The sequence below is a fragment of the Notamacropus eugenii genome, chromosome 5, assembly GCF_028372415.1.
Source record: "Notamacropus eugenii isolate mMacEug1 chromosome 5, mMacEug1.pri_v2, whole genome shotgun sequence".
Classification (NCBI taxonomy): Eukaryota; Metazoa; Chordata; class Mammalia; order Diprotodontia; family Macropodidae; genus Notamacropus; species Notamacropus eugenii.
Window position 1 is genome coordinate 88,955,278 of NC_092876.1, and position 19,759 is coordinate 88,975,036.

The window sequence follows — 19,759 nt, forward strand, 5'->3', positions numbered from 1 at the left end:
GAAAGAATCTTGGGGGTTGAGACCTGTCCAAACTGCTTCCCCAAAAAACCTGAGGACTGAGACCAGGCTTTCACTCTTAAGACCAGCTGCTTATGAAACACAAAAATGCTACATGCCCACTAGACTGGGTCAGACCCTTCTGGACTACCCCACTCTCCTTAAAGGAAAATGGAAGAGGACTGATAGAAGAATCCAGAGATCATAGCAGCCCAGTTGGGGAAAAAGAGATAAGAGCAATGGGAAGATCAGGATGTGAAACGATTTGTGGTAAAAACTCAAGGAGGCAGGAGAATACGGACAGTAGGAAATCTAGGAGAGCAGACAGGGGAACAGGGGTTGGAAAATCAGGAAGAAAGGAAAGAGGAAAAATTCCCTACTCTGCATATATCTTTCTGAAGATCTTATACTCAGTAGGTCACTATCTGTTTATTTCATGTTAAGTGGCTGTATGGTGCATAGGAAGGGATTTTATATATTGAGTAAGCCATGAGTCAAGAAAGAACTGAACCAACTATGAAGAAAGGGCAAAATTTGAGTGTCTGAGTGGGGAGAAAGTAACACACTAAAAGATGAGAGATCTGAGTTATAACAGCCTGCCAGGATATCTATCACTCATGGTCTCCTCAAGATGTACTAGCCAATCTTGAAGGTCCCAGTAGTCAGGCCTGCCTAGTAAGGTTGAACCAAGGTTGGCCATAAAAGTAGAGAAAACCCTAACAAAAAGATAGAAACACAAGAGAAAGAGGGACTAAAGTGAGAATGGACTAGGATAAGGGATGTAAGAGTGAGATATGCCTCCTGTTCCTCAGGACCTAACTAGACTTGACTTGTTCCTCACACATTGCCCAGAACATCTGAGTCCTGCTTACAACGAGGAGAAAAGTTGTAGAGAACATGTCATTTTGTCACTTGGATAGTGAGGGTAGAGGGCTGAGGAGAAGGAGAGAGGAAAAGGTTTCAGGAAACAAGAGTCAAAAACCCCACCTGTTAATATGAAGCAGACAAACCCCAAAATGGGGTACAGCAAAGAGCAGGTAGTTCCTCAGGAAATCCCGGCGTTTCTTCAACACCTGCAACTTAACATTCTTCCTCCAGCTGTGGACCAAAGGTCAGTCAGAATTCTCTTCAAATTTCCTCCCCACCTTCTCCCTTCTTTGACTCTAATTCTCACCCCACAACTTCCCAAGAACCACTGAAGTCTCCCATAACCTGCAGCAATGCTTAGTCTCATCTACTCATAATCTGTCCCCTCACCCACCTTTTTCATTCCTTCTCCCATCTCCCCCCATCTCTGTACTCCAAACCTTTTCACTCTTACCAAGTCAAGGCCTTCCTCACAAGATAATGCTTGAAGAAAGGGATGTTTTGGAGTTGTTGCCAGAGCATGGCATGCCGGTGCCAGACACCCAGTGTTATTAACTCACTGCCTTCCACAGGATGAACATGCAGGACTCCAAAAGGAGAAATGATGTAGTGCTCTGGTTTTGCCTGGTTCTGTGGCACCACTGTCAAGCTATATGGCCTAGGAAGAGAGTGTTCTGACCAACGGACACACAAACATGCCCTCAACCCCAATAATTAGGTTGTATTGCCTAAGAAAAGAGGACAGAGGAGGAGGAGGAAAGGTAAAGGGGTAGGAGAAAGTAGGCAAAAAAGGGGATGAGAAGAGGAGAGTAAGAGAAATAGGAGAAAGACATTATAATATTCAAACAGGAAAGAATAAACAGTTAAAACCAAAATGCAGCTCAAGAGAGATAAGATCATTGTAAGGATCACTTTAAATGAATCTTGATCTCCAGGCCCATACAAATAATATAAGGATATGATGCTGGAACCATAATGGTAACTACTGAGAATTCATTAAGAAAGAAAGGTGCCAAAATAACTGGAAAAAGCCAAAAGTCCTCCCTTCACTGGAAACTAACAGCTACTGATGTCTGCTAAATTCTTAAAATGAGTTATTAATTAGTAGATTTGTGTGTACTTAGAAGTAGTAACCACAATCAAGTGGCAGTGATTCATTAAGAACAACTTATGACAACTAACCTCACAGGGTTACTAGACTAGTAGATTAATCTGGAAAATTATAATATAACTGAATTTTGGCAAGACACTTGACAATATCTCATGATATTCTTGTAAGCAAGAGGTAGTGCTGAAGATGGGAAGATAGTGGATTTGTAGTTTTCTGTAGATTTGTAGCACAACCATATATAAAGAGTGGTGATGAATGTCACCATGTAAGAAGGCGTCTAGTGGCATGACACATACCCTTGGTCCTATTCCACTCAAAAATATTTATCAATTATTTTAATACTTAGAATACATATCTACTAAATAGAGAACGTTGCATTAAGGGGTGCAAAAGGTAACATAGTTGGATGATAGAATCGAAATTGGAATAGATTTCTACAGCCTAAAATGATTAACTATAAAATGAAGGTAGGGGAACAGGGGGAGAGAATAAACAATTAAGTGTTTGTTATGTGTCAGACACTGTGCTAAATACTTTACAAATATTATCTCAATTGATCCTCACATCAACTCTAGGTCCTAGTATTATCCTCATTTTACAGGTAAGGAAAATTTAAGAGATTAAGTGACTTGCCCAAGATCACTTTAAATATGTGGGGCCAGATTTGAACTCAGCTCTTCCTGATTCCAGTCCCAACTCTCTATTGCACCACCTACTTGGCCTAATAGGGTTATATAGAAAGGCCTGCACTTAAAAAAAATTAGCTCCATAAGCTTCTGATGTCAGACAGAGGCATGGCTACAAAACGATTCTAGGGTTTTATTGAACTATGAGCTTAACAAGTCAACAACATTATGTGGCAAACAAAAAAAATCTAATATTTAATTAATAATATCCAGAACCAAATAAGAAATGTTACAGTTCTACTTGACTTCACATTGCTCAGGACAAATCTGAGCATTTATCAGTTCTGAGTGTTATATTTTAGGAAGGACATTGACAAAGTAAAGTAAGTCCAGAGGAAGATGGTGATATGCTGCTCTTCTAGGTCCTTTCTTGGAGAGATATGAACTAAGTATCTTCCATGGGCAGAGATTGAAGGTTTCCTAGCTGAGGAATGAGGAGAGCAAGATGCTTGGAGGGGTTCCAAAAAAGCATCAAAAAGAATGTACAAAAAACAAAAGTTGGTCTGAAAATATGGAATGGAGGAAAATACGAATGAGGGAGCCACAGGACCAATAAATGGAAAGTTACAGAGAGGAAGTTTTAGCTCAACATAAGAAAGAATGTATTAACAATTAGAGTTGTTCAAAAATGGAAGAAGCTGCCTTGAGAGATAAGTTAATGGAATTGTTCAAACAAGCAGAATAAACATTAGCAAAGAGAACTCCTGCACTAGAAGGGAGGCTGTACTAAATGACCTCTAGAATAATTTCTAATTGTAGGATTCCAGGCCAAGGAAAGGAGGTCAGATAAGGATAGAATGAGAGATTTGTAGGAAAAGGTCAAAGAAAGAGAATGAGGAAGGCAGGATTTACGGCAGGAAGCAAAAGGAAAAAGGTCATAGGAAGAGGGTACCTAGAGGATATGGGCCTGAACCAGGAGTGCCTGGAAGCTAGATGCTTACCTGAAATACCTAGTAGTAGACAAATTGAGGTAGATGAAGTAGATCTGAGTTAGGTATCTGTTCCTCCGAAGAAGAGAAATGATTTGTTTCTTTAGCAGGACAATCTCAGGTGAGCATTCAGAGCTTGACTTCTGAGAGCTCTTTTCTTCAGTAGTGGTTAACGGTAATAACTGAGATGTGTATCTGTATAATATAATGTAGAAAACAGTGCTGGGAAAGAGAAGGAGAAAAAGGAAGGGCAAAAGAGGGGGAGAGAAGAAATCTTTATGCCTATAATTACTAAGGAAGGCAGTTCAGGCCCAGGGTATGCTGACTGTTTTCTATCAGGGCAGAGGGAAGCTATATGCTCATCCTTGTACAGATCAACAAGGAGGACCTAGTGGAGCAAGTCTTCTGGGAGATTTAGTACAAGGGAAGTTTGGGTATACATACACAGATACTGGCATTCACATATAACATAAAAACACATAATTTACAGAAGGTTATACACACAGGTCCATACCACATAGATACCCACTCACCCCCACCCCAAATATGTAGAATGACAGAATCTTAGATCTGGGACCTCAGAGGTCCAACTACCAACTAAAATGTGAATCCTACATGAAACATTCTTGACTTCACCCAGGCTTCACTGAAACATCTCCAAGTGACAGGGAACTCACAGTCCTTTTGACATAGCCCATTCTATGTTTGGCCAGTTGCAATTGTTAATAAGTTTTCCCTTGGGGGGTCTAAATTGAGGAAGGGCTGAATAGATGGTAGTATTGGTATGTAATTGTGACAGAATATTATTGTGCTATGAGAAATGATGAGAAAAATAGTTTCAGAAAACCTGGGCAGACTTATAAGAACTGATGCAAAGTAAAGTATGCAGAACCAGAAGAACACTGTGCACAGTAAGAGCAATACTGCAAGGATGATCAACTATGAAGGACTCAGCTAATATGATCAATGCAATGATCCAAGACAATTCCAAAGAAAATGAAAAAATACTATTTTCACTTCCAGAAAGAGATCTGATGAACTCTTTGTGTAGATGGAAGCATACTTCTTTACATTTCTTGCTTTTTATTATTTGTCTTTGGCTAACATGAAAATGTTTGGCATGACTTCACATGTATAAATGATATATTGTTTGCCTTCTCAATGGGTGGGAGACGGGAACAAGAAAGAATTTGAAACTCAAATATTTTTAAATGAATGTTAAAAATAAATCAATAAAACAAGTCTAATTTTTACCCATGCACCCCAGTTTTGCTCACTGAGGCAAAGCAGATTAATCTGATCTTTCCATGTAATATTCCTTTAAATATTTGATGACAGCTGGCATGGCTGAGTCCTGAAAGTAGTATTAAAAACAAAAAGCTATCTGCTAAATGATTTTCATAGAACCTTTGTTTGTAATTGCAAGAAAACTGGAAGCAATATCCAAAAATAAACAAATAATTAAATCAATTATAGTTCATTAAATTCAAAAGGATAAAAGTAAAGTCTTGCACTTGGGGGCAAAAAAATCAATTATGCAAGTATAAGATTGGGAAATAGATAACATGTTCTGAAACAGATCTGGGGATTTTAGTGGACTGAAAACTCAATATAGGTAAGCACTGTGTTATGGTAGCCAAAAAAGCTAACATGACTTTGGATTGCAGAAAGAGGGGTAAAGCTTCTCGAAATTAGGAGGTGATAAATTTCGCTGCACTCTGCCCTTTTCAAACTTCATCTAGAGTATTGTGTTAAGTTCAAAGGACATTGATAATCTAGGGAGTGTACAGAGGTAAGCAAAAAGAATGGTAAAGGGCCTTGAGTTCATGGACTGGTTGAAGAAATTTTCATGTTAATCCTAGAGAACAGAAAATTCAGTAGGGACATGATTGCTGACAAGGATTTGAAGGGTTGTCACATAAATGAGGGGTTTGACTTGTTCTGTTTCGACCTAGAAAGTTGAACCAGTAGCAATGAGTGGAAGTTGTAAAGAGATCAATTTAGGTTTGATGTTAGGAAAAACTTTTTAACAATTAGAGCTGTCCAAAAGTGGAATAAGCTACTTCAAGAGGTGATAGATTTATCCTCTGTGGAGATCTTCAGTCAGAGGCTGGATTAACCCTTGTTGGGTAAGTTTATAGTAGGAATTCTATTCATATATAGGTTGGAATAGATGGCCACAGAAGTCTCTTCCAAATCTGAAATTCTGTGATTCATTGCCTTTCCTCAAATAAACATATCTCTAGTCCTTAATTTCTAATTTCTATTAATGATACCACCCTCTTCTCAGTAACCCAGACTCAAAATCTCTCATTTGGATTTGGGTTGGAGGAAAAAGGAAAAATCAATCAGTTGCCAAGTCTAGGCAACTCTACATTCACAACCTGTCTCATATCTGTCCTCTTTCCTCTATTCACACTGACAACATCCTAATTAAAGCCCTTATCACCTCTCCCTTGCCCTTATGGGCAAGAGAAATATGATAGAACAGTTTGAATTTGATAGAACAGATGAATTTGGAATGGGATAGAATTATGGCAAAGAAGAGGCATTAATAGGTCACAAACAGGGAACTCTAGTGGAGTACCCCAGTAATATGCCTTCGCTGTTTACTATTCAACATTTTTATCAATGACTTGGATGAAGTCATTAGAGGCAGCTAAGTGGCACTGTGAATAGATTCCTTAATCTGGAGTCAGGAAGACTTGAATTCAAACCCTCAGACACTAGCTGTGTGACTCCAGGAAAGTCACTACTATTTGCCTCAGTTTCCTCATCAAATTAGGATAATAACACTACCTACCTCCCAGGGTACACTAATAAAGCATTTTTGCTTAATGTAATTTTGTTAATGCAATTTTGGTTCTTAATGGGAAGATCTTTCCCATCCATTAATAGGCCCATGTGACCTGCTTAAATCACACGGAAGCCTAAGTTACATGTGGTGGAAGGAGATTGCTGAACAGGTGGAACAGGAAGGGATGGAGCAAGAAGAGGCAGAGCTGGAGCACAGCTGAGAGAACTGAGGGAGAGGGAGAAAAGCAGGCAGCTGGCTAGTGTGAGTGAGAGAGCTTATTTGTGATTTTGTTTAAGGGAGATGGTTTGTGGGAAGCCTAGCTGGGGGGAAGGCTTGGGATTGTGTTGCCCTCTGCATTGTTACTGTGTATGGATTTCTTTGTTGCTGTGATGGATTCGGCTTTCTGGTGTTTGAATAAATGTTTTAGTTCTGTCTTCTATGTGGAGAGTCTGTTGTACTTCGCGATTCAGATCTGCATCAGCATATTCATGGCTGCCATAGGTGCTGTGAATATTGTGTTGGCGCTACACAGGTTATCATGAGAATAAAGCGAGATATTTGTAAAGCATTTTGCAAATACTGAAGTACCATATAAATGCTATTATGTAGACATGTGGTAGAAGCTGTATCTTAACCTCCAACCTCTCTTTCCTTATGCAAGTCAGCTTCCCTGAGTCAACCCAGATCTTAAGGAAGGTCTTAATACTTTTTAAGGAAAAAACAGTCTAACTAGACTGGCTTGGGATAAGCACCCCTAGTTGGCATACTATCATATTTACAGATGACATAAGCTGGAAAATATAGCTAGTATGTTGAATGACTTGTACCAAATCTAATATTAACTGTAGACATGTAAAAGTGAAGTCCTGTACCTGGGTTCCAAAAATCAACCACATAAGAGCAAAATGGAGAAGCATGGCTAGAAAACAATTTCTATGGGGAAAAAAAACCAAAATCTTCAAGTGGTCTCCAAGCTTGATATGTCAATAGTGAGAGACACAAGATAAAAAAGCTAATGAATTCGTGAATGAATGAATGAAAAAAAACATATTTATTAAGTTCCTGTTAAGTGCCAAGTACCATGCTAAATGCTAGGGATTCAAATAAAAAGCAAAAATGTCCCTGATTTCAAGCAACAGCAGCAATACCAATATTCATTTGATTAAGATTCCAGAACTGGAAAGCAGGAAGAGACAGTGGAAGTCTAGAGACATATGTAAGATGGCAAAGTGGCTGATAAGAAGATGGGTACAGAGTGAAGTGAAACAAGACTGAAGCCAGCCTAGATATTATGGGTCATGTGAAGCATGCACTAATCAGGATAGTGTGGAAACCCAATGAGGAGTTCCAAAAAGGATTATAACTTACCAAGTAAGGTCTCTTATCTAGGTGCCAAGTTGGTCTGGCATCAGGCAGCATGAGGCATAGTGTCAAAAATCAAGTGATGGTCTTATTTTACCCTTCCCTGGTCAAATCACATCTGAAACACTGTTCAGTTCTGAGCATATTTCAGAAATAACAATGACAAACTAGAGCATGTCCAAAGGAGGGTGACTAAGATGGTGAGGGAAACAAGATCTAAAATCATAAAAGGATTGTGAGGAATGATTATTAATAACCAATAATTTGGGCAGAGATTCGGAGTTCTCTCTAAAGTCCTAACTTTTAAGTTCATTTCTTAAGGGCATTGCTGATGATCAGACTGGACTCAATTTCTAGTTTAAGGCCCCATCCTGGTGGGAGCTAGTGCATTCTGCTCAGGCTTGGATGGGGTATACATTCTTTGAACTGATAGCCTAAAGCTACAGGTGGTCTGGTACTTTCCTTATTCAAGAGATATTCAGTCCTTCATTTTATATAGCCCACCTCCAATCATGTTAACCATTTAGATTTGATTGCTATTTGATGGACCATGTACTGTTTTGAAAGATATACAACCTATGAGTCTGTGGCCATGATTGTCTTTGGACAGTCAAATGACAATTCTTTTACTAATACTTACTGGTCTTATTAATGAAATGATTAAATTATCCAGAAACTATGTCTCAAACCTTTTTAATTGTCACAGGATCATAAAATTTGTGATATATGAATGTGATAGAATATACTGTGTGGTAAGAAATGATGAAGGGAATGCTTTCAGAAAAATCTGGAAAGATGTATATGAACTGATGCAGAGTAAAGGGAACAGATCCAGGAGAACAATGTATACAATAACAGCAATATCATGAAGATTAATCAACTGGGAAAGACTTAACAACTATGATCAATGCAAAGATCCACAATAATTCCAGAGGACTCAAGATAAAAATGGTACCTATCTCTAGATAGAGAACTAATGGACTCAAGATTGCAGATTGAAGCATATCTTTTTCTTTTTCTTTTTTTTAATATGGTTAATGTAGAAATGTGTTTTGCATTTGTATGTATATGTATATGTACCATGACTTCATACGTATAATCTTGCCTTCTCAATGGGCAAGGATGGGAGTCAAGGGAGGGAATGAATTTTGAACTGAAAATAAAAAAAATTAAAACAAACAAAAGATCATAAAAGGATTTAAAGAATTAGAAAGAATTAAGAATATTTAGACTGGCAAAAAAAAAAAAGACTTGGTAGCTATGGAAAAGAATAACATGCTCACTACCACTACCAACACTACCACCACCACCCTTATAAACTTCCTACTTGCCATTAATTAGGCTCAAATACAGACCCTGGGTTCTTTGGCTTCGTGAGTGCACTCTTTTCCAATTAGGAGAGCAATAGGGGTTCAGGCAGTGCCACATGTATTCATTTGCTAGAGCTTTGTTATTACAGCTCCAAAAATACTGATATCACTCCATGGGAATCAACACTAGGACCCAGGTCCCCCAATATCTAGTAACTAAGGACAAAGGTGGAGATTGCCAAGTAACAGATTTAGATTTAATATAAATAAATTCCCCAAAGGTAGAATGGGTTGCCTTGGGAGATAGTTGGTTGCCCCACTCTAGAGGACTTCAAGTAAAAGACCACTTGTTGGAGATACTGTAAAGGGAAGTCCTCTTCATGTTCAGGTTGTACTAGATGGCTTCTGAGGTCCCTTCCAGATCTGAAATTTTGGCTATATTTTTTTTTTGTATGAGCCTGTGAGTTGATTTTTATAGGGAACTTCCAGGATAGAAACTCCCTCTACCAATGTAAACTGGCAATTCTCCACAACTGATCATCTTAGACAGTTGCTGTGGGGCACTGAAAAATTTAAGTCACTAGCACAGCAGCACTTAATTAGCTATTTAGCTAGAAAGCTCTATAGCTAGCATTTATTATAGCACTTTAAGGTTTACAAAGACCTTCATGTTATATGCTATATATTATCTCATTTGATCTTCACAATAATCCTGAAATGTAAGTGCTATTACTATACCCCCTTTATTAATGAGTTAAGTGACTTGTCCATAGTCACACAGCTGGTGTCTAAGGCAGTTTTTGAAATTAGGCCTTCCTGACTCCAGGTCCAGTACTCTATCTACTGGGCTATGGGGATTTTTATTAGTGGCTCCTTTCTTGGATTTTGTCTCAAATCTTTTGAGCATCACAACTGCTATTATTCTTCCTACACCGTTAACTACTCTCTAGGTAGTTATGTAGGTATGTAGCTTAATGGTTTTCTCCCTCCTTTCTCTTCAGTTTAAAGCTCCCTTCATTAGATTTGTAAACTATCAGGCAAATACGTGCTTACCAATCCTTGTGAGGTAAATTCCAGCCCTATACAAGTCTCTCTTTCCTATATTTTAAGCTATTTAAACTAATATATTCTCATCTTTTATTCCAGAAATCTAAATCCCATACTCCATCTACCATAACCTTAACTTTCACTTATCAAATTTCTTTTTCTCCTCTACATAATTTGTCTTCAGTGGGCAAGAGTAATGAAAACACTCCTTGTATTCTTACAGTCTTCTGTTTCTTGCTTAAGATTTTGTAATTTAGGTTCCTTTTGACAGTATCATTTCTGCCCACATGAGTCACCAGAAGTGGGTAGCAGCCATCTGTTTTGACAAATCTTAGCAGGTTCTCTGTCATATCTTGGATACATGATTTAGAAAAACAGGAAACCTCTATATTTTGATCAGGTTGTTAAATGGCTGTCTCCATAATCCTCACAGCAGAGATTCACTGATTCTCATCACTTTTCTCTTCTTCCATTGACCCTTACTGGATGAGCTTTCACCTGACAAACCTAGTATCTACCTACTTCATCATTTCTTAGAGGACAAGCAATTGCTTCCTCTCAAACCACCAAGTTTCCTTCTCTCTTTAGGAAGAACCTCAAGTTTGCATCTTAGCTCCAAGCATTCTTCCTCCATCTTTATCTGACATTCTTTCTGCTACCAATCTTCTAACACAAGTCACAATTTCCCTCTACTTCTTCATATTCTTTTATAACCTCTTTCTTTTTCACACTGAAGTCTATCTTCTAGTATTTTAAGGATCACTTCATGGTCTCTAATAACTTGGAAAAGGAAGCAGCATACCCTCAAGGACCTTCACCTATTTTTCCTTGAATGAGACCAGCCCGCACCATGCAAACAAGTTTCATGAAGGAGAATTTATCTCCTTGCATGAAGTTCTATAGATCATCTTGTTTGTTATGTATATTTTGTGAATTTTTGCAAAAATAACTAAGACCACTGGTTTTATTTCTGCTTTTGGGCTTGGATTTTGTATCCTATGAATTATGATTTTGTATCCTAAGTAAGTCCCTACTGATTTTCTTTTTCCTCTACAACTTCTCTTTTCAATGTAAAGTCCTTTTGATTAGATTTTTAAGAATTCAGACAATTATTTATACAGTCATAACCCCTCATTAGATGCACTCCATCTATGGTATACAGCCTATAATACCTACAATTAATGTTGAAGTCCAAAATCTAAGTTTCATCTTCAAATGGTTGATTAGTTGATTGCTGGCCTACGTGTTCAAAGAGGACCAAAATGAGGTCACTATATTGGAGTCAAGGTACAATGTGTTCAAATGTGACTGATCAGACCAATATGAGCTCAGGAAGCTCTACCACAGGTCAGGCACAAATATTCCCTATGAACATTTAGAGTGGAGATGTCTCTAAATTTGTGCAACCCATGTTTGTTTTGAACTACAGTCATTTTCAGATACCATCTTCTTAACAAGCCATTTACTTTCTCCTGACAACCTGGAGAATGAAAAGGCATTCCAGAGATTCCCAAACTTATTTGGCCTACCACCCCTCTTCAAAATAAAAATTACTCAGCACCACCTTGGAAATATACTTTCTTTAACCCTTCAGCAGTTTTTTAAAATTTGCATCACTGAAGGTTGCTACTGCCTCCTTTGGATCCTTCCAGTGCCCCCCAGGTAGCAGTATCACCCACTTTGGGAACCTAAGCTTCTAACCTCTGTATATTCCTTTCTAGAAGCAAAACTAGCCTGTATTTGGAACAGAGAGGTCAGTCACTTGGCCATGCCAGAAAAACAAACATCTCACACTCTATGTAGGCCACTGAAAACTTCTCCCTGCTCTCTATACCTGCTAGAAATGAAACCTCAATCTTCCTGTTGGTAGTTCTTGTGGTCAATTGTCACAATGAATTAGAGGGAAATTGGCTAAAAATGCCAAGTCTACTCATGTTTACAGGCTTTATTTATTTATAGCAGTTTTTTGACTTTTCTCATAAGGTGAGACTAATTTGCTCAAAAACCTTTATCTGACAATTAACAGCTTCCTACCAAAAGCCCCAGTGCAATTTTTTCTAGGAGATGGGGAAGAACAGGCCACAAGGACGAAACTGGTGACCTCATAGCTCCACAAAAGGGGCCAGGACACTTTCAGGCAGAACGTTTTATAAACAAATTCTAGCTAAAACAAGAAGAGCACTCAAATTCCAAACCCACTGGGTCTTTCCTTGATCTCCTGAAGTCCCTGGGAACTGTCCTCTTTCTCCTCCTCTACTCCTGAACCTGCATCTGCTTCATTCCAAGGCTGAGCAATAAACATATCAAGAAGTACCCATGGTTGCCTAAATATTTCAGATGAAGAAAGCAGGGGATCCATTTACTATGAATACTCTTGTGGGTCTGGTGGTCTCAGACTAAGTGGATCAAGGAGAAAAAACTGTGCCAGGAGTGTCTAGCAATAGTGGACAAAAAATAAGCAGGATAGCCTGGTTCTCAGGGCCAAAAAGCAAAAATGGTGACAAATTAAGTTGGTTTAGGGCTACACATCTAGAGATTGTACCAATAAGAGAACCTAGAACTAGGGCTTCTCCCACCTTCACCTAGGGGGCCCAGTCAGCCAGAGTATCTACAACTGTGTTGGGCAGGGACTGGAAAGGAGAGAGAAGGGAGGCCAAAAGGAGAGAATAAGAAGGAGAGCCAGAGTTTAGGGTGTTGACTCCTGTCTCTTTCCCTAGGTTCTTGAGTTTGCTCACCTAGCACCAATGCCACGATACTCCTCCTCCTCCTTATCCTTCTCCTCCTCCTCCTCTTTATTGCTGATGTACTTCACCGGGATTTCTGTGGCCAAGGCCAATGGCAGAAGACCAAGGCCATTCATCCAGAAGGCTTCATCTTGGGCCACATCCACCCCTACAATGCCCAGGGCATACTGTAGCTCAGGAAGGGTCACAGGGTACACCCAGTTTTCACCCTTATCTTTATCTTCCTGTCTCTGCCCTTGTTCAGCCTGGACAAAAGGGCATGGTGGACTCAAGGCAGCTTGGGAGAATGATACTTTCAGCCTCTTCTGGTGTCTGCAAGAAGTATGGGTGGATGGGACCATCATGGAAGTGTCTGGTGGAAAGATCTGTTTCAGCACCTCCAGAAAATCCAGACCAAGCTGGGTCTGGATTTGGGGGGCCCAGAGATATAACTGCTCCAAGAAAGGTAGAATGTCAAGGTGGCCACAAAGCAGGGTCCGGTAAGGTGAGAGAGAGGCCAGCACATTATATAGGTAGCACCAAGCTGCAGGACTGCAGTCCTTGAGCACAGCAGCCAGAAGGACCTGAAGTTCGGTGAGAAGGAGTTCCACTGCTGGAGACTGGTCCGGTTCCAGGGAATGCTGCAGCTGAGCATTGAGCTGTTGACGAATAGCGTGAGCCCACAGCTCTGGCTCTGACTGCCAGTCCCAGGCTAGGAAGGGAAGAAGAGATGAGTAAGAGAAGTGCTCCTAAATGGGGATATGAAAGAAAAGTCTCAGTAGCCTCCCTGCTTTCCACTTTGTACACCTCAACTCAGTAAGATATTAAGGGAATACACCAGGTGAAGGACTGCCTAGTCCTGGGTAACTGGAAGGCATGTGAAATGTCTGGGAGTCATCTACCAACCTCTCCACAAGAACAGGATGATTTAGGAAAAGACATGGAACTGTGGAGAGACATGGCAACATTTATGGGGAGACAGGGAATGGGGAAAGGGAATCAGTGATGAGATGGACAGGACCTCCCCATGGCTTGTAATAGGTAGAAGATATCATGCCACTGTACCCCATGAGTTTCCAGAGTACCATATTACCTCTCTTCAGTCATTCATCCTATGAGACCTGATAAGAAACTGGTTCAATGTGGCTGAAATTATAATGCTGGTACCCTCAGGTTCCAACCTCCCCACCAATCCCTTCGCCTCTCACCTGGTCTAATCTCCTGATTAAAGGGAACAGGGGAAGTTGGAGGGGGTGAAGGTAAACCATGTTCCTTAGGTGAAGAAGTCCTAGACAAGTTCATGGCCACTGTCACAGTGCAGAGTCTGAACCTATATTCAAACAACAGCAATCCCCAATCACAGCCCTTCCTTTATCACAGCCCCAAGAAACACCACTCCCACACAACGTACCTAAATCACATCTCCACACAGTAATGTAAGTCATACACATTCATCAGTTTCACAGAAGCTCTCCAATCAAATCTACTTATAGTACTCTATTACACACACCCACTGCCCTAGTCACATACAGAACATACATATACCTCCACTCATCATATTCAGCATACAACAGGAAAGCAGGTAAGTAGTTAGTATGTGTGTGTGTGTGTGTGTGTGTATGCATGCACGCAGGCAAGCACACACACACACACAAACACACACACACACACACACACACACACACACACACATACACTGACATAGTCACACATATCCTTAGTCCAGTCATACGCTCACCTTAGAGAGTATGAAGTAGTCCTCTACCAATTCCAGCAATGGCCTGAGAAAGAAAGGAGATAGCTCATTAGTGTAAAGCAAGAAGAGAAATCTGCCTCTAATTCTCTTCACTTTCTAATAGACTTAGGAAGGAACAATGTGTGTATGAGTAGAGGCAGAAGGAGGGGAGAGAAGAGCAAAGTCCTCAGAGAATGGAGAGAAGAGATTCAAGGAGACCTAGACTAAGGAGCAGAGAACTCATAGAAGTGGCAGGTAATATTACAGGGGAGGGAGGACAAGCTAGTGAGCAGCCGATCAAGGAATGACAAGACAACTTTTTCATCTGGTCCTCCACATTCTTTACCTCATTGAGCTTTACACCTTTAACTTGCTCTCACACAACTCTTCTCCATTTACACTATACTCCAATGAAACAAAAAATAAATTTTTGGGTTCTTTTCCATCCAACTCATTCATCTGCCTAGAATGTTCTCCCCACCAATGCTACTTATCATACTCCTAATGATCCTCAAGGTCTACTTCAAAAGCCATTTCCTTCAGAAAATCTTTCATGATTTCCCCCAATAAGAAGTAACCTCGCTCCCTCCTCTGAATTCCCATAACACTTGGTCTTTACAATTCTTATGACCTTGTTTGAAAAGTATTCCTTTATAATAGGGATATTGAGGAGCATCCACTTTCCCTAGAGCTGAGTGGCCCCTTCTAATTGACAAGTCCTTTGACATTACAACCAGGGGTTTCTAACTGGTCTTGCTCTCCTTCAAACCCTTGTGAAAAAGGAGTTTTGTCAAAGAGGCTTTGGTAACTGACCAGCAATAGCTGCCTTCTTACAAGATTTTAAAGCAGGCATTCTTGACCTTTTTTGCATCATGAACCCCTTTTGGCAGTCTGGTGTAGCCTATGAAAGGACACCTTCTCAGAATAAATAAAATACATAGGATTACAAAGAAAATCAATTATATTAAAATGCAGTTATCAAAATAAAAAGAAAAAATTCATTGACCCCAGATGAAGAATTCCTGCTTTAAAGGGATATTACCTGAAACTCTGAAAGGTCACCCTTGGAATTCCTATGTAAGTGGAAAGTGTATCTTCTTCCCCTCTCCCAGGCAATAGTGGAAGCCACCATCTCCCCTCATACCCGGATGGAATCAGGACTCTCAACCAAGAGACTTGGGAATGATAATGCTTCTATTCCAGTGCCCACAGCCATCATCCTGAGAAGCAACTCCTGTGGAGATGAAGCCTGGCAACTACTCTTGCAATTGCTACAATCTCATCTACCGAAGATGCAGAAAAGAAAGTTCTTATCACCCAAGTCTTTGGCACTGTCAAATGGTTCAGTATCAAAAAGTGACAAAATTTTATCAGTGCAAATTGCATTGAGGAAGAGGCATTCCCATATGCTTTGCTGCTGCACCTAAGGACCATGGGGCTTTTTCATCTTACTTGCACCTAAAACTTTCTATGCTATGTTGTCTTCCCCCATTAAAAAGTAAGCTGGGGGGGGGGCAGAGCCAAGATGGTGGAGCAGAAAGACAAACATATGCTAGCTCTTATGCCACAGCCCATAAAATACCTGTAAAGAAGAACTCTCAACAAATACTAGAGCAGCAGAAGCCACAGAAAAACAGAGTGGAGGAGATTTATATTCCAGAGTGACCTGAAAGACAGATGCAAAAGGTCTGTTGAGCACCGGATGTGGAGCAGAGACCAGCCCTGCCTTTGCCACATGGCACAGAAAGGAGCAGATCCCAGAAGGCTTCAGGGACAGAATTTCCAGCAACAGCATAAATCCCTCAACCCACAGGCACCAAAGGTCAGTGAAAGGGTCTTTTCAGCTGGCCGAGAAGGGACCAGGGTGTCCCCATAACTCAGACCTCCTCAGGTGGCAGCAGGAGAGGCAGCAGCATTTCAGGATCCCAAAGCAGGCAGTAGCCCGCATCCATTGTTGAAGGTCATAAACCCCCTGAGGGAACTGAGCCCTGTGTGGCAGTGCTCCTCCTGAGGAACTGATCTTAATCTCACACTGAATAGCAGCCCTACCCTGTCTACAGCCCCTGAGGCTTTGGAGCAGCTCATCTGAATCTCAGCCCCCAGTGCTGGCTTGGTGGAACTGGGGGCGAGGTGGTTGTGGAGAGAAAACTCAGAAGTCAAATAACTGGCTGGGAAAATGCCCAAAAAAGGGGAAAAAATAAGACCATAGAAGGTTACTTTCTTGGGGAACAGGTGTCTCCCTCCATCCTTTCAGATGAAGAAGAACAAGGCATACTGTCAGAGGAAGTCAAGGCCTCTGCCTCCAGGGCCTCCAAAGGGAACTTAAACTGCGCTCAGGCAATAGAAGACCTTAAAAAGTTAGCAGCTTACTAAAGGAGAACCAAAAAAAAATGCTGAGGAAAATAATAGCTTTAAAAAGAGGCTAACTCAATTGGAAAAAGAGGTCCAAAAAGCCAATGAGGAGAGGGAGGTTTTAAAAAGCAGAATTAGCCAAATGGAGGAGAAGGTTCAAAAGCTCGCTGAACAAAATAATTCATTGAAAGAGAGAACTGAGTTCAGGGAAATGAATGACTATGAGTTAAACCAAGAAGTTAGTAAACAAAACCAAAAATTTGAAAAAATAGAAGATAATGTGAAACATCTCACTGGAAAAACAATTGACCTGGAAAATAGATCCAGGAGAAAAAATTTAAAAATTATGGGACTACCTGAAAGCCATGATCAAAAAAGGAACCTAGACATTATCTTCTATGAAATTATCAAGGAAAACTGCCCTGATGTTATAGAATCAGAAGGCAAAATAAATATTGAAAGAATCCACCAATCACCTCCTGAAAGAGACCCAAACAGAGAAACTCCGAGGAATATTGTGACCAAATTTCAGAGTTCCCAGATCAAGGAGAAAATACTGCAAGCAGCTAGAAAGAAACAATTTGAGTATTGTGGAAATACAATCAGGATAATACAGGATCTGGCAGCTTCAACAATAAGGGATAGAAGGGCTTGGAATGTGATATTTCAGAGGTCAAAGGAACTGGGATTGAAACCAAGAATCACCTACCCAGCAAATCTGAGTATAACATTTCAAGGGACTAAATGGTCATTCAATGATATAGAGGAATCTCTATCATTCATATTGAGGAAAAGACCAGATCTATACAGAAATTTGACTTCCCAAGACAAGAATCAAGAGAAGCATGAAAAGGTAAACAGGAAAGAAAAATCATAAAAGACTCTCTAAAGCTGAACTGTTTACATTACTACATGGAAAAAAAAATTTTATAACTCGAATTTTTTTCTTAGTATTTGGGTAGACAGAGAGATTGTACATACACACACACACACACACACACACACACACATAGATAGAGAGTACAGGGTGTGTTGAATCAGAAGAGATGATATCCACACAAAAAAATAAAATAAAAATTAAGGGGTGAAGGAGGAAGATACTGGGAAGAGAAAGGAAGAAATGGAACAGGGCAGGCAATAACTCATAAAAGAGAAAAGAAAAATCTTGTTCGATGGAGGAGAAAAGGGAGAAGGGGAGAGGGGAAAAATGAAGCTACTCTCTCCACATGTGGCTGAAGGAGGGAATAACATGCTCACTAAATTTGATATGAAAATTTATATCACACCACAGGAAAGTAGGAGAGGAAGTGACAAGTGAGGTGAGGGGAATGTTAGAAGGCAGGGCAAATGGGAGAAGGGAGTCACTAGAAATAAACACTTTTGAGAAGGGACAAGGTCAATTGTGGGAGAAAAAATAAGGGAGGGATAGAGCAGGACAGAGGGCAATATAATTAGTATTACACAACATGATTATTATGGAAGTCTTTTGCAAAACAACACATATTTAGTCTGTATTGAATTGCTTGCCTTCTCAGTGGGGCTGGGGAGGGAGCAGGGCAGGGAGAGAAGTTGGAATTCAAAGTATTAGCAACGAATGTTGAGAATTTTTATTGCATATAATCGGGAAATAAGAAATACAGGGAATGGGGTATAGAAATTTATCTTGCCCTACAAGAAAAGAGAGAAGATAGGGATAAGGAAAGGATGGGGTGTGATAGAAGGGAGGGTACACTGAGGGAATAAGTAATCAGAATGCAAGGTACTAGGAAGTGGGGGGAGGGGAGTGATGGGGAGAAAAATTGGACATGTTACATAGTGAGGTAAAAGCAATTAGTATTAAAACAATTGACTGAATTAATTACTGAGAATAAATCAATGACATCTTTAGTTTGGGGAAAAGAATTTTAGTCTAAATTTCCTAGAGGAAAGTAACCTTGGGTACAATTTGCCATTGATGGAAGAGTTAGGGTTTTAGTGGTAAATTTGATTTTATGATTGCTATTTAATCAGGAACTAGGACATGTATAGAAAGGCATGTAAGCCACTTAAGACTTGCCTTAAAAGATGTTCCTTAGCCAAAGTGAAATTATAATCATATTTGAAACCTTGTTACTAGAACTTGCCATTTTTAGATGCTAGGGGACTATTAAGTGACTGTTCTTCTGAGTCTTACTCCAGGTATGGATAACAAGAAAGGCAGTCTGAGCCTCCAATCCATGATGGCAGTAAGCCTGTGAGATGCTGGTATGAACAGCAAAAGGTGATCTCATGGGAAGGGTGGGAGAGCGACTGTTCAGCCTGGGCTGAGGTAGGATTCTCCTGACTCAGTTTCCCCACTGATACCTGGCAGACTGAATGCAAGTGGACAATCTAATCCTGCCTGGAATTGACATGAAATTGGGGAGATATTGTATCCCTGCAATGTCCCTACTCTTGGTGGCAATTTCCTATAGTCAAAAGGTTTGTAAGCTTAATACCAGATCTATTAAATTATAGATTTATTGGTAGGGGAGCATCTGAGGTTAAGTCTAAAATTAAGCTATTAGGCATAGGACTTTAGACCAACAAAAATAAGTTAGGGTCCTTTAATTCTTAGTAATACTGTAGAGACAATTAGGTCAAGAGCTTGTGATGTTAGCAACATAAATATTATTTGTGTCTCAGTTGGTTAATGTTTAAAAAAAAATTCTTTTGTGGTCCATATTGTAAATGCTTTAAAAAGAAGTATCACCTGACCAAAAGTTTGAATTGTTTTACCTATTACAAACTGTGTTAAAAATGAAAAATAAAATTTAAAAAGTGAGCTCCTTGAGATCAGAGACTGTTTTACTTTTTTATTTGTA

The 19,759-nt window shown here is 39.9% G+C and overlaps 1 protein-coding gene across 11 annotated transcripts in view; it reads right to left on the reverse strand.

Annotated features, from left to right (window-relative positions):
• DNHD1 (dynein heavy chain domain 1) overlaps window positions 1-19,759 on the reverse strand; it is a 130,367-nt gene that overhangs the window by 95,520 nt on the left and 15,088 nt on the right. For 10 of the 11 annotated variants that reach the window (XR_011967247.1, XM_072610117.1, XM_072610116.1 and 7 more), the window contains exons 2-7: window positions 14,568-14,610; window positions 14,038-14,159; window positions 12,842-13,541; window positions 3,603-3,785; window positions 1,319-1,522; window positions 985-1,095 (exon numbers count right to left, since the gene is read on the reverse strand). Coding sequence is in view for 10 of the 11 variants with exons in the window: in XM_072610117.1 (XP_072466218.1) it covers window positions 985-1,095; window positions 1,319-1,522; window positions 3,603-3,785; window positions 12,842-13,541; window positions 14,038-14,131 (1,292 nt within the window). In the remaining variant the exon portion in view is untranslated. Of the gene's footprint in view, window positions 1-984; window positions 1,096-1,318; window positions 1,523-3,602; window positions 3,786-12,841; window positions 13,542-14,037; window positions 14,160-14,567; window positions 14,611-16,146; window positions 16,907-19,759 lie in introns of those variants that run through there. The other variant, XM_072610115.1, reaches the window with a different exon arrangement.